The sequence below is a fragment of the Trachurus trachurus genome, assembly GCF_905171665.1.
Source record: "Trachurus trachurus genome assembly, chromosome: 16".
Lineage (NCBI taxonomy): Eukaryota > Metazoa > Chordata > Actinopteri > Carangiformes > Carangidae > Trachurus > Trachurus trachurus.
The window spans coordinates 20756472-20771738 of NC_139902.1; the positions used below are offsets into that span (position 1 = coordinate 20756472).

General features: G+C 41.6%; 1 protein-coding gene across 1 annotated transcript in view; it reads left to right on the forward strand.

Moving 5' to 3' along the window:
• Positions 1-15267, forward strand: part of triob (trio Rho guanine nucleotide exchange factor b) — an 84107-nt gene that overhangs the window by 20807 nt on the left and 48033 nt on the right. The window contains exons 3-12 of the mRNA XM_083989711.1: positions 239-353; positions 3020-3212; positions 4571-4675; positions 4847-5317; positions 6209-6331; positions 10672-10863; positions 12233-12364; positions 12708-12938; positions 14143-14265; positions 14659-14850. Coding sequence (XP_083845837.1) covers positions 239-353; positions 3020-3212; positions 4571-4675; positions 4847-5317; positions 6209-6331; positions 10672-10863; positions 12233-12364; positions 12708-12938; positions 14143-14265; positions 14659-14850 — 1877 coding nt within the window. The remainder of the gene's footprint in view (positions 1-238; positions 354-3019; positions 3213-4570; positions 4676-4846; positions 5318-6208; positions 6332-10671; positions 10864-12232; positions 12365-12707; positions 12939-14142; positions 14266-14658; positions 14851-15267) is intronic.

Below are 15267 nucleotides of genomic sequence, written 5' to 3' on the forward strand. Positions count from 1 at the left end.
AGCATTCAAATATGGTAAATAAGGTAAATTACTGTCTTTAATAATTTATTTTAAAATAAAAATCAAACTATTTATTTATTTTGCTTATTATAATGGTAACACGTTTCTATGTGGAGCACTCATCATTCCTAGGTTTGTTTTACCATGTAAGTATCTTGAAAATACAGAAAAAACTTAGACCTGGCATTGTCTACATGGGAAGTGACTGTTATGTAACACCTATCTAATTTCTACCCAGGTGGCAGAGACAGACGTGGAGGTCCCGTTCTCACCTTTCCAGCACGGAGCAACCACGACAGAATACGACCTGAAGACCTGCGCAGGCTCATCGCCTACTTGGCTACTATTCCCAGGTAGGAAATGTAGCCTACTCTGAAATGCACACACATGGGTTTCAGCGGAGGATTAAACTGTGGACTGTGCACACACATGCACATGCATTGACTTACAGGGCCTTTAAAAAAAAAAAAAAATCCTGGGTTGATTTGAAACACACCCTGCCTCTTGTGCAGACACACTCACACCCATCTCATCACCTTTTTTGTGTCAGACTTTCAAAACTTGCTTGGATTTAAAATGCTAACCTGAGGCTACAAAGAGCTGGTATGGTTTTATTTTGGATTCTCTGTGAAGATTCAAACCTGCTTCCTTTTTCCCCCCTCCCCTTTCATTTCCTCTGCGCTCTCCAGAAAAAGCTCCTTCACTCCTTTACCACTCCTTTTCTCTGTAGGTTTAAGTTGGCATCGCTGTTTGCTAAATTTGTTGTCAATGTGCCAACAAATGTCCAGTGTAGGCTACAGTGTATCAGTTCATAGATATGGCAGCGGTCTCAAGCCCAAAAAGTCAATTGTTTTTTCCCAACTGCTGGAAAAGTGAATGGGGTTACTAGCCCTACCAAACGCTCCCAAACATCCCCCATGAGAGGCTAATGCTAACAGTATAGTAGTTTATTGGTTGCTAGGCTACATAACGCTATATTAAAGTCATTTTAATTAGCTGATTGTTACCACCTGGTCTCCACTGTCTAGAGAGTGAATTTCAGGTAGGCTACATGTTTGTGCTAAACTCATGTTTAAATCTTTTTACAGTCTATGGTGTTAGCCTATAGGCCTATCATATTATTTTTTATTTTTCAAATTTCTAAGTGTGTTGAGCAAGGGGACAGGAGGAGAGCAACCAGTGAGGCGCTGAGGTTGGTAAGGCAACTGGATGGTTTGAGGTTAATGAGAGATTTCTTTTGGATTTTAATGTAGGCCTAGGCTACAAAAGGAAATCACAGAAACCAGTAGGCAGGTAGTATATTGACGTTTAATTTTTTGACAAGACAAACATACTATAATAATTCTTCAGTTTTTCAATTTGAAGCAATTGTGTTTTGCAGGAATGTGGGCTGGGCACAACAACACTGCTTGCTGCTGGAAACAAATTCTAGGGAAAACTCTGCTCTTCTTTTTTTCCCCTTCTTTTTCAGTCTTAAAAATCTGTTTTCTTTTCCTCCCTGTTTCACAGTTTGCAGTGTTATTGTTTGGGCCAGCATCTAAAAACTGCTGCAGGAAGTACGCACTGTGTGTAGCCACAGGATATTCTTTCAGAGTCGCTGATTTTCAAGTGCAGAAGCACCTTTCCTTCACGTTTAACACTTAGCTCCAGGCTGTTCTGTTTGGAGTCAGTTGTGATTAGCTCAGAGGGAAGTTTGCACTCTTGTGTCCTGCTGCTTCTGATCTCCCTGATGCTGCACTTTGTAGTGCAGAGCTTGTAGCTCTTTCCCACAGTAGAGTATGAAGAGTTGTTTTGAGAGAGGAGGTGCAGGTCACAGCAAAAAATTGGGCCCAGGTTTCTTCAGTGCTCCTTGTGGGGGCAAAACTGGGAATACTCACAGTTTGCATATTGACAACTTTGATAGATTGCAATTCAGTGCCAGAACAACTAAATAATCTACTTTATTACATTAGTTGGGAAACTAAGCTAGGTAACACAAAATTTTAATGAATGATGGAAAACAGACCATCCACATTTCATCCCATACCAACAGAATCTATGGTAACAGAAGTTATTTTTGGTGCTGAAAAGACAAGTAGGCTACCCCACTGTGAATCCATATTGGTCGTAGCCTGTGCACAACGACTCTTGGGCTCAGCTGTTCAGGAACTGCGTGAAGAGGTTAGACTGGAGAGGGTAAAAGATCTGACAGAGGTGAGCGGCCATCCAGTTTGAGGCTCAGAAGGAATCAAGTGTCACTAACTCAGAAGGAGGTCAGCCTCCTCTCATCAGCTTGATTGCTCTCTCTCCTGTCCAAATACTTCTCTGTCTTTCCCTATTTTCTGTTTCATCCATCTCTCTCCCTGCCTCTCTCTCTCTCTCTCTTTCTCTCTCTTTGTCTTTCTCGCTCACCCCCTCTCCTCTCCCCCCTCCCCACTCTGTTTTTCTCTACCCATTTGGCGGCCGATCTGTTTTCAGAGAGTGAGGTCAGAGTGAGTTAGAGCAGGAGGGCCTGCGTCTGTTTCTGTGTCCTAGCGAGACACATTGAGATTAAAGCCTTTAACACTGAGAAACAACCTTTTATGGACTTACACAGCAGCAGGACTCCTGGTAAGCAGCAGTGGAAATTTCAACGCTTGAACATTTAAATTTTTTTCCTCTCCTCAGATGCTCTGGAGACTTGCACAGGATTTTGACTTTTGTCTTTTTTCATTTGTCTTTTTTTCACTTTGGGATCTTCACACTTAGAGCAGACCCTTTACAATGAGTCTTTATTTTTGTTATGTGGTTTCATTGTCTCTATTTCTGTTGCGTGGGCAGTGATGATGAGTCAGTACTTTGACATTGTTTTTTTAGTTCATTCAATCTCAAATCAATCACATCTGATTGATTTGTCCATTATTTTTTTTACCATTCATACTCTAGGCTGCCCTAATGGTTTCATGTTAGCATTATGAAATCATTTTAAAGAAATATAGACTCTCCTGAGTGAATTTGCTCTTTTTCCTTGAATCTGACCTCTTTATTTATGTTTCTGCAGTGAGGAGGTGGCTAGACATGGGTTCACAGTTATTGTGGACATGCGCGGTTCTAAGTGGGACAGCATCAAACCTCTGCTGAAGATCCTTCAGGAGTCTTTCCCTTCTTGTATTCACGTCGCCCTCATCATCAAGCCGGACAACTTCTGGCAGAAGCAGAGGACCAACTTTGGCAGCTCCAAGTTTGAATTTGAGGTGGGTGACTACAATTTTTAATAACTTAAAAATAACAAATCTAATCTTTTCAACACAGCTAACCTGTTTTTTGTTGTTGTGGATGTTGTACAGGAACCATTACTCTCCTGTTCTCTTTTGAATAGACTTATTGTTTTATTGTTTTTCACAAGAGATGGAATAGCAATGCTGGTTTCAAAGCAATTTAATTTATTTTAAAATGGGCTATTTGTCATAGATGTTAGGGTGTTAGAAGTTTAGCAGAGCCTCACGTCTTAATTTATCAAGTCTAATTGGACTGCTGCTCGGTGACAGTGGCACTATTCTGTCCCGTGTGGGCATGTGGTGCTGGTATATTTAGTCCTGACCCAGTTACTATGGAAACAGCATATATAGGACATGGCGAAGCACTTCATCTCAACTGTAGTGACTTTGCTTCGGACAAACCATTTGTTTTTGTTATGCCAAATATTTACTGTGTTTCAGACATGATTATTACATACAGGTCGCTGGTTTGGGTCTGTAAAACCAGTGACACAGGAAAGACCTCACGCTTCGTCCCAATCAGGATTTTTACTCAGTATTTTCTTTCTCTGTGTTTTTTAGTGAACCTAGGCACTTTTTTTGTTTATGTTTCCTAAGAGCTCATATCTGTGTATTTTCACCTTATTAATGATAGCATCAGTGCCGCTTATATTGTCTGGAACGTTCGTTTTGGTAACGCCACCTATCTAAACAGCTGATATGTGGATCCTCTGACTCTGGACATTCTTTTGGTAATCCAGGTTTAATGAGGTGAAAATTTAGACACGTTAAATCAGTGGTTCAGGTTATTTCACATGGGGTTGTGTACGATAGTTATACACTGTCTGAGTATTACATTCACTAGATTAGTTCTTTACCAGTTTAGAGAATGAACCAAAAATACTGGTTCTGCCTGGGTGATATACTCCAGCTGCAAAAACACATTTAAGCTTTTTATTTTTAAAAAAAAATGCAGGCTGGGATGTACATTTTGTTTTGAATGTTTACATCGCTTTACCTTGCTGTCAAAAATCCCTTTTCTCTGGAACTTCGTATTCTTAACCATTGAACAACAGTATCACCTTGCACCAGCACAACTATGGCATGCACTGTATAATGCTGCACTGTATTAGGCTAAATGTAAATTGATAGATTAGTTTTAAATATGGTGCTGATGCTGATGCTGATGCTGATGCTGATGCTGATGCTGATGCTGATGCTGCTGATGATGATGATGATGATGATGATGATGATGATGATGATGATGATGATGATGATGATGATGATGATGATGATGATGATTTTTTTTTTTACTTTTTCTGCCCCCCCCACACATACACACCTCCTCATACCAGACGGTGATGGTCTCCTTAGAGGGTTTAACCAAGATTGTGGACCCATCCCAGCTGACAGCTGACTTTGAGGGCAGCTTAGAGTACAACCATGATGACTGGATTGAGGTTTGTTCTCTTTCCTTTTGCTCGTTTGATGGCACACAAAAACAACATTGGTCTTTGACTGGAGGCTTTTGTCCAATTAAGAAAAAATGACAAGTTAAGTTAAAGTCAAGTTGGGTCTTTTGCTGATACTTAATTTGGAAAATGCAGGTTACTCTTAACTTTTAATTTCAGGTGCGGCTCTCATTTGAGACCTTTGCCAGCGATGCAACGCGGGCTTTGGCACGTCTGGAGGAGCTCCAGGAAACCTTGTCCCAGCGCGATCTTCCACGGGACTTGGAGGGGGCTCGGCGACTCATGGAAGAACACGCTGCGCTGAAGAAAAGGGCCACTAAGGCATCAGTAGAAGAGCTGGACACACAGGGACGAAGGCTTCTCCAAAGGCTGCAGTTACAGACTGCAGGAGGTGGGAGTAGTGGTGAAAGCGCTTACGGTAACCGAGCTGGTGGGGCGAGTGGAGATTCGAACGACCATCATCAGGGGTTCCATACACATGCGGATGCACACAACCTCGTGGCTAAAGTGACCGGTTTGTTGGATAAGCTACATGGGACGCGCCAGAATCTGCAGCAGCTGTGGCACATGAGGAAGTTGAAGCTGGACCAATGTTTCCAGCTGCGGCTGTTTGAACAGGACGCTGAGAAGGTCAGGGTGCTTTTCTATACTATTGTATTCCCACGTGATAATAATTACACATATAAAATAGCATTGATTGGATAGCCTCTTTACTTTTTTTGCCCTGTGGTGCTTTTTGGTTAATATGCACCAATGCTACATTTGGCTTCTTGATACTGCAGGTATTTCAGGTCTCACAATACCAGTCTTTGCTGAATATTTGAAAACATTACATTAATCCAGACATAAAGACCTCAGATCGACTTTTATCCTCTGGTAAACCAGATTAGCAAAGATGTGTAACTATACGGCAGTAAAATCTTAACAGAAGAGGAGAACTACTGGCCATTGTTGACAGAGGAATAAACACTATCCTACTATACATACTATACTACAGTATACTTATCCACAAGAAGTCACAAACTACCTGTGTGGACTTCACAAGACTGTGTCATGTACGTAATGTACTTGTGTGTTCTCAAGCCATGTTTTATAACCTGGTCGACTATTATTTGAGCTGTGTGTGTGGGAAATAGAGAGTAAATGACTGTGTGAGTGTGCGCCTGTATGTCATCAGTGTTTCAGGAGAGTGTGATGTTGCATGTCTTGGGCTGGGAAATGTAGTTATAAGAACTGTGCAGAGCTGGAGGCAACGCAGAGGCCTGTTATGGAACTTGCCAGAGCTGTAATTAAACACACCTTTTCCATGCAGCAAACATGTAGAGAGAGAGGGAACATAAAACGAACACACTGCCACATAAGTAAAGGGTAAAGCGTAGCAGACAATACACACACTTACACCTGGGTAGCCTGTTCTTTTGTTCCTGCTTATTGCAGAGGAGTTTGAGGATGACTTGTCTGTAGATGTCAGTGCAGCGATGAGTGATGAACGGCGTTCTCTTCCCCCTCTTCCACATGCAGATGTTTGACTGGATCATGCACAACAAGGGCCTTTTCCTCACCAGTTACACGGAGATCGGAGGGAACCACCAGCACGCTGTCGAGCTGCAGACCCAGCACAACCACTTTGCCATGAACTGCATGGTAAGACGCCCTCTTTGTCTGCATATTGCACACACACAAGCACAGAAAGCACACTCACACACGGGCGATGCAATCATAAACTATCATCATTACTGTCATTCATTGCAATAGACTAAAGCCTCCCACCACTGTGTTACCACCCCACACACAAGCACGCACACATAAAGATATCCTTCACAGCCTTTCTCCCAAAACATCCTCTCCCTTGGGCGGTGACTTGCTGTACACTTGCTGATATTTTCTCTGTCCCTCATATTATTCAGCTGTTTTCCACGCTGCCCCCACTCTGCTCCATTCTGTCATGTCTTGTCACAGTGCTGTTCCCATAATTGACCCATATTGCCTTCATGCCCCTCCCATAGCTGTTTGCTGCCCTCTGCTGCTCTGCTCCACGCCCCTCCCTGCCCTCCCGTACTTTACTGTAGCGTGTGGCGCTCTGCTGCTGACTAATAAGTGTAACTGAGGGCATTATACTGTATCGACCCCAGAGTCATATTGTGTTCTGCACTGCCAGTTCTTATCAAAACTTTTAACCCGCCCCCACCCCCCATGGTTTTGCTGACCACAGAGATACTGATCCTTCCTTTCTCATTGTCCCCTCGCCAATAGTTCTCTGCCCCAAGTTTCTCACATTGTCATATGATCGCATTTTTTTAATGCAATGCAGAAATGACATCACCATCCAGTCATCAGCCCTCTGCAGAACCCCTCCTTTTTTACTACAGCATAATGATATATGCAGCCTTTTTTGCAGATATAATTAAGCAATTAAACCAACCATCTGAAATTTGTCAAAGATGTACAAGAATCTCGTTGGTTTAGAAGTCATCTCAACTGAATATGTTTAGACCTTTAACTGTGATTGGAGAAAAGAAATCTACCCAAAGCTAACAGGCGACAATTAAACCATAGATTTTTTTTGCTGTGACTGTTGCTATTGTTAGGCTGACAAAAGTGTAGCCAGGGGAGAGCAGGGACCATGGCCTACACACCCTCCCACTCACAGTGTCACCGTTATTAGGAACCACTCGCAGTCGGCAGCAGTGTCAACACAAGGGGCCATGGGCAGCTTCAGTGACCGCCCAAAGCCAGTTGTGTCAACAATTGTGGGTTGAGATGAACCAATAACCCCTGAGACAACAGTAGTAGAAAGGACAGATGGAACTGCAATATAAACTCACACATATCTTCACAGCACACATACACACACACAGGCACACACAGTCGGGTACACTCAGAGTGACCACCGCCCCCTCCACCCATTCTTCCACAGGAAGCAGCGTTTCCCCTTCCTCTCGCCTGCTTGGCTGGGTGGAAATACATAGTGTCAGAGGCGTGTGTGTGTGTGTGTGTATATATGTGTGTTTATGTGCGGCCATGCAGATATACTGCCTGTGACCTCTTGTTTTTGTGTGTGTTTCCAATCCATGTGATTTTTTTGGGAGAATGATATCAAGGTGGAACAACACAGTTACACATGTTTGCCGGGTTACAATGGATCAACATTGGCGTCACTGAAAAAAAAGTGTCACTGCGTCAACATTGCTTTCTCAGTATTCACTGATCATTACTATACAGTACCTCAGATTAGAATTGATTGTAACGAATGGAACTGACAAATCTAAATTTTATTAACACCATAAAACATTAAAATGTGGCCAACTACCAATTTCTCCCACCACTAATATTTGCTAAATCACAACATCCAGTTAGAAATTGTCCAAATCCATTTTATAACTCTGGCACAGCAGGAAAAATCTCAGCCAACACAGTGTGTAGCGGTCCACTGCAAGCTCAAAACCAGATTTTCTTGGCTTTGCAAAAGCAGGAGAAATTCTTGCACTCTCTTGGACTTCTTTAACCTGCCCTGTGGTGACTTAGACGTAGTATACTGTGCACCATGGATGATGTTTTAAACAGCACGACTAAATGGCACATTATAACACATAAGACACATACAATTACTGAAGGACATTTTTGCAGATACTTTAAAGAATTAAGGGTCCAGGAAAATGGGATGCTAAAGGCTCCATATTCCAATACTTTGTTACCCAATACCCAGATGGAACAAATTCCCTTTCATTTGCTGCACAGTCAAATAAACTTGCTGATAGAGAGTATGCCAATACTTGTAACTTTCTCATAGATACACCTGTTTGTGAGGGCACACACAAACACACATACACACAAATCTATCCCTCACCTCCAGCACTTCATAATTCAGTATGAACAGGTTATTCCCAGAGAAACAATCTGGCAAAACAATCTGCCTGCTGTACACTAGCACTCAGCGTTTTAAACTTGAGCCTACTGTATACCTTATTCAGTCGGGGTGGTGGTTTGATTATATTCTGTGCAGTCACTGACATCTTTGATGTTGTAATGATGTAGTGAACCGTGAGAGTTATTCAAAGCTGTGGTTGTCATTGTTTAAGTGGTTTGTCTTTCATTAGTAGGACAGTTGTAGTGCTTTTACCGGTAGATAGATCTGACAAAACAGTGTGTCAAACTTTAGTTCAAAACTGGAATCTTTGGGCTCATAGCAGACATAATAAACTAGGAAGAAAACACAGAGGGACCTCTGTCACATCCTGTGTCTCTACTGCTATTTGCAAAACAGGAAACATGTGAAGTTTTGCTCTTGAGGACAGTTGTTCATCTTCTTCTGTTGTCCATTCATAAAGCATGACCGATAGATTTCTAGGTCAACACAGAGGTCTCTGTCTTTCTCACACATTCTTTCTCTCCCACTTTTGCCTCATGTCCTCATCAGGTTTAAATCAAAAATAACCTCCACCCCACCCCACCCTCTCACCCCCACCCCCTCTCCATCCATCAGGTTTGGATTAAGGCTTTACCACTCAGTTCAAGCAGTCCAGTCTCAGTCTCCTCATAACTGTGCAGATGGCCTGAAGGCCCTTAGGCGTATTGGTTGTGCTCTGTAACTCTTGCTCTCCCTTTTTCCCCATAGTGCATATGTGCTTATAGATGGGGATGTGTCCTCCTGGAGGTCCTACCGTGCATGTGTTCCTTCTAAAAAATCACCACAGTTTCCTGTGGTATTATTCTGCATAAGACCTATAATGGCTTAAAGATATTTCTTCCGGTGATGTTTCATTTGCGTCTTTGTAAAAATGTATAATAGGATTACAGTAGTGCTACTGTGCACTGCTGTTCTTTTGTGTATCACAAGTTACCTACTGCTGTGTATTGGAGAGCAGCAGGACTCCCTTGATTTCTCATGTGAGCCATACTTCTTAGCACACCACTGTTTCTATTATCTTCCAGCCAACATCAGGCTTAATCTCGTGCTTTTGATGTCCCTGTGTCAAGATTTTCCCTGGATTTTGGACAGAGAGGAATGTCTCTGCCTAGTTTATGCACAGAAACAACTCCTACGAGCAAAAGTAAAGCAATTCAAGACCATTTCTCAACCCCACTTTCAAAGAAAAGACACAGAAAGAAATAATCTCAAAGCCTTACATCTTAAACAGAGCAAAGCGTCACTCCACGTCTGCAGCTTTGATGAAAGCTCCAAAATTGCGTTGGTAGAATCATCACTCTTCCCAAGGCCCTGCCTCTGTTTGAGGGCTGTAACTGGTGCTTGGTTCATCTTTGCGTCCTGTTGTGATTGAAACAAGCAAACTAAGAGCCATAATAGGCTCCAGGAGCAGTAATTGAATAGAATAATAACACAGTTGTTAATTAGCGTTTGCTGATCCGTGCCTATCTACACAAAACAGCTTGGAGCACATATATTAAAAAAGACTGAAAGATTAAGAGGCAAATGGGTTTCTTTTCATTATTCACATGGGGGTTAGGCCTCCCAAGTAAACGACTTTTTCATGTCCACAAGGCTTTGTGAGTGTGTGCGTCTGCATATGTGTGTTTCTGTTGGAAGGCAGGCCTGGCTTTTGACAATGCTGCATGTATTGACTTTAAATTTAACTCTGTACATGAATGTAATTGTGGCCAATGTATTTTACAAACACTACTTAATTGTTCTGCAGCAATATAGCCAATCTTGATTGTTTGAAGGCATAGATGCTTCATGTGTCATGCAACCAAAGTAAAACTTCCTAACCTGGGCCACATGCCCAAGTATTAATATTACACAGAAAAAAACTGTTTACGTGAAAGAGAGGTGCCTCAGCTCAGCTTTCATCAGACACTGAACTTTGCAACAATTTTGTTAGCACACATTACTATTAAATTTGACTTCCTATCTACAATGACATGTTAAGGACAATAAAACACATTTAAGAATCATATTAAAACTGACCTCTTTTGCCAGGTTTTTAAATCTTTGACATCTTGCTTCTGTCTCTCCTTAAACACAGAATGTGTATGTGAACATCAATCGGATCATGTCAGTTGGGAACCGGCTCCTGGAGTCGGGCCACTATGCCTCACAGCAGATCCAGCAGATCTCAGGCCAGCTGGAACAGGAGTGGAAGGCCTTTGCTGCAGCACTGGACGAACGCAGCACTTTGCTGGAGATGTCTGCCAGCTTCCACCAGAAAGCAGACCAGGTACAGACACGCAACACTGACAGACACACAGAAAATGAAGAGCAGCTCTGATGTCACTGTATCTATGCCATGTGTTACAGTAAATGTGTATTCTTTGTTTAATTATATAGGCAAAAACACATGTATTTATCCTACATGCATGCAAACATTTATAGCTAAAGTAAATACACTGTTGGCAACTCCACTTCTTCAAAGCACCTGCATACAGTATTTATTAAGTCCTCTTTTCTAGCATAAACTACATAGTTAGTAAATCAGAAGTGGGATGGAGCTTAGCATTGAACCTACAGTAAAACAGACAACTTTTTTTTGCCATTTGCGCTTTCTTCTATAGTTTAACATACAGACCTTATATTTGTGTACACTTAAAAAGAAATGATGGAAAAAGAGAAACACTTAATTTGCCTTCAGTACAATTTACAAGCTCTGGGGCTATTAGACCTTTTAAATGATCAATACTGCTTTCTATTGTTTTGCTTATGGCTGCAGTAACAACACATTAGTCAGTTGTTGACATCTATTGCCCGCTCAGGAGTTGCCTCTCTGAACAGTCTTGTAAGCAATTGAGATTCCTTTGACGTCAATATGTAGCTGGACAGAGCAGTGTTACAGACATGACATTGTATGTTTTCATGTTTATGTTTGTGGTAGAAATTGGCTCTTCTTTTGATTGACTGAGTTGTTGTGATAAAGAGCATGTTTTTCATTTAGAGCTCAGAGCCAGTCGAGGAGGCGCTCTCCAGAGACACACACACATTTTCCCCTTCTCTCTTTCCATATGTAGAATGATCATAACGAGTATTTTATTCAAGCTTTCTGTAAAACTGTCTCTACTGCTGTCTCTGGAGGCGTGATAAGAAATTCAAATGTACATTTTTTATTCCAACATCATGATATCAATTTTATAAGCTCAGCTACCATTTTTCAAGGGTAACTGCTGCTTTGATATAAAGGTCTCATCATGCATACACAACGAATGCTGCATTGTAAATAGATATTATGCGGAAGTATGCATTTTGCTGCACAAACACACAGACACACAGACATACACACACCTTCTAAATGTGCATCACCAGTTTTGACAAAGAAAGCCCAAGTTGAACAGTAGACAGCTAAAGTGAGAAAAGGTAAATCAGCATTGTGATAAGTTTAGAGCTGAGTTTGTTTGATCTCATTAACATGTCACTGCTTTATGAGCATTTGTCCATTAAAATGTATGTTAAATATTCCCGTTTGAGTAGAACGTGTCTACAGCAGAATATTATACATTCTGCTCAAACGTGACTATTTTACATGCATTTTAATGGATATATGTATATATGTATATTTATATGTTATGCAATACTTGTATTGTGTGTTCTGTCCCCAGTACATGAGTAAAGTGGAGCCGTGGTGTAAGGCCTGTGGTGAAGGAGAACTGCCCTCTGAACTCCAGGATCTGGAGGACACCATCCACCATCACCAGGGATTATATGAACACATTACCACTGCATATTCAGAGGCCAGTACACACACACACACACACACACACACACACACACACACACACACACACACACACACACACACACACACACACACACACACACACACACACACACACACACACACACACACACACACACACACACACACCACACACACACACACACACACACACACACACACTTGAATGCACATGAAAAAAAACACAGGTAGATGCAAGTACTGATGCCAAATTCACACAATACAAAATAGGATAATTATACTACCACAGTACATAGTATGCAGTGCATAGTATACATTATATCACTGTATTTTATATACTGTAATATTCATGTCAAATTATATGCCATCATTTACAGGTGAGTCAAGATGGCAAGTCTCTACTGGACAAACTGCAGCGACCTTTGACGCCCGGAAGTGCTGATTCGCTGATGGCGTCAGCTAATTACTCTAAGGCTGTACACCACGTCCTGGACATTATCCACGAGGTGCTGCATCACCAGAGGCAGCTGGAAAACATCTGGCAACATCGCAAAGTTCGTCTGCACCAGCGCCTACAGCTGTGCGTCTTTCAGCAGGACGTTCAGCAAGTAAGAGATGCACACGGACACACAGAGTAAAATCCAGCTACAGACCTGCACAGTTGTGAGGTTCAGCAGGTTTTGTTTGCACATGACCTGGAAATTCATAATTCAACTATCTCTGTAAAAACTAAAGGAAGTGCTCTGCCATCTTTTCCTGTATTAATTAGCTCCCCTTTACATTAAATTTGCCTATATCTAGTCTAGCACAACCACTGCTCAGACTTATTTTAATTTCAAGACTGTTACCGCTGTGAATTATTTTATAAGCAGTGGTGTTGCTGCCTCACTATGTTTAATTGGTTTTGAAAATCCAAGAAATCTTTGTTTGTGGCTTTGTTGTGTTTCAGGCTGGATCATGATATTAAGAATACAATGTAATCAGCTCTTTTTCTTCAAAGCCTTTTTTTCCACTTCTTCCTGATACGTCAGAGTGAGTTTCTGTCTTTCTGCATGACTGTCAGGATGGCAGAGCGCTTAGATCAAAACCACTGAGTTGGTATATAGTGTCGTCTCTGCGTTTCTAGCCTTTGGGCATGAACTCTTCTCTGCCTCCTCACGCCCCTCCTCTATCTCTTCTCTCTCTTTCCTTAACTCTTTTCTTTCTTGCTGTATATCTGTGCTTCTGCCTTTCCTCTCTTTCATCCACTCTTTCATCACCCCTTTTCTCTTGGTAGTGGTTTCCATGGTGATGCAATTTACTGTCACAATAAGTGTCGAGGGCATTGTGCACATGTGTTCATGTGCGTTTGTCCCATGAAAATATTCTCTGAGACCTTGAAAACATCATGAAAATCCCCTTCATTACCCTGCATAGAAACAGATGGAATATGGCCATCTGTTTAATAGATAATAAGGTAATTATGTACAAAGATTTATAGCTAATCTCATCCACAGAGGAAATGTTTACACCTTACACTGCTCTGGATTTCCTATCTAGTAAAACCAAATTGTCCACAGTTGTGTAATTTATACAGATGGACTGCAGATGAAGGGAAAGAGTGAAAAAAACTGGGATGAGCAGAGGGGAAGAATGGGAAAGATAGCCGTATGAGGGAGAGCGATGACATCTATAGACTACTCTCTGTGATCTGCCATTTTAGTCAATTGCACCCCCTACTGTTTGAAAATATGTACCGCATTCTTGATATACCCTGTGCAGTCCTCTGCATATTTAAATGTGAACATACTATGGTTGTGTGTTTGTTTCAAGGTGCTGGACTGGATAGAAAACCATGGTGAGGCCTTTCTCAGTAAACACACTGGCGTTGGGAAGTCTTTGCACAGAGCCAGGGCTCTGCAGAAGAGGCATGAAGACTTTGAAGAGGTTGCACAGGTGAGTTTGAACAGTTTTGTATTTGAAAGTGAACACAGAATGTAAAGTCTGACAATTGTATTTGATTTTTAGAAACATAACATTAGATAATGTGTTGAACAAAGTCATATTTTAGAGGACAGAGATTTGGCTCAATAAGACAAAAGATCAGTTAAGCTGTAGCTAACAAGTATCAGATACTTCATTGATCTATCCACTAACTATACCTGCTATCCTCAGCTAACTTAGAGGACACCCATACAGGCAGAGGGACAATATGTCCCAAGATTTGAACCCAGAACCCTCTTGCTGTATGTCAGCAGTGCTAACCACTGCATCACCATGCTGTGTGAGATACACTATACTACTTTTTTTTTTTTTTTTTTTTTAACTTACTTAATGTCAATGTTTCAGAACACTTACACCAATGCTGACAAGTTGCTAGAGGCAGCAGAGCAACTGGCCCAGACCGGAGAGTGTGACCCGGAGGAAATCTACCAGGCTGCCCATCAGCTAGAAGATCGGATCCAGGATTTTGTGCGACGAGTTGAACAGCGTAAAGTCCTGCTGGACATGTCTGTCGCCTTCCACACACATGTCAAAGAGGTGTGTCCTGTCTCATCCCATCCTGTCCTGTGTATACTTTACTGTATACACTTGAGGAGCTACAAAATTTGAAGTACCTCACACATTTGCACTGAGTCACTGTTGGTGTGCCTGTATATGAGTGTGTTTTTGTGTGAGAACGTGCACCATTCCTCCAAATACCCACCATGTTTTGCCAGTATTCACATTCTCCCCGTGCTTTCCTTTCTTCTATATTGCAGTTGTGTTTACACAAATTAACCTCTGTGACAATGATAAGCATGTCTTTAATTGAGATTAGATTAGATTTTATTTACCTTAGTCTTTAAAAGTTCATACAAAATACACAAACAACTATATACTGTACCTGAACCTGTTAATCATCTCCTCAATCTCTTAATTCATCTCACAGTGTTCTGTTAATTTGGAAGTCATACC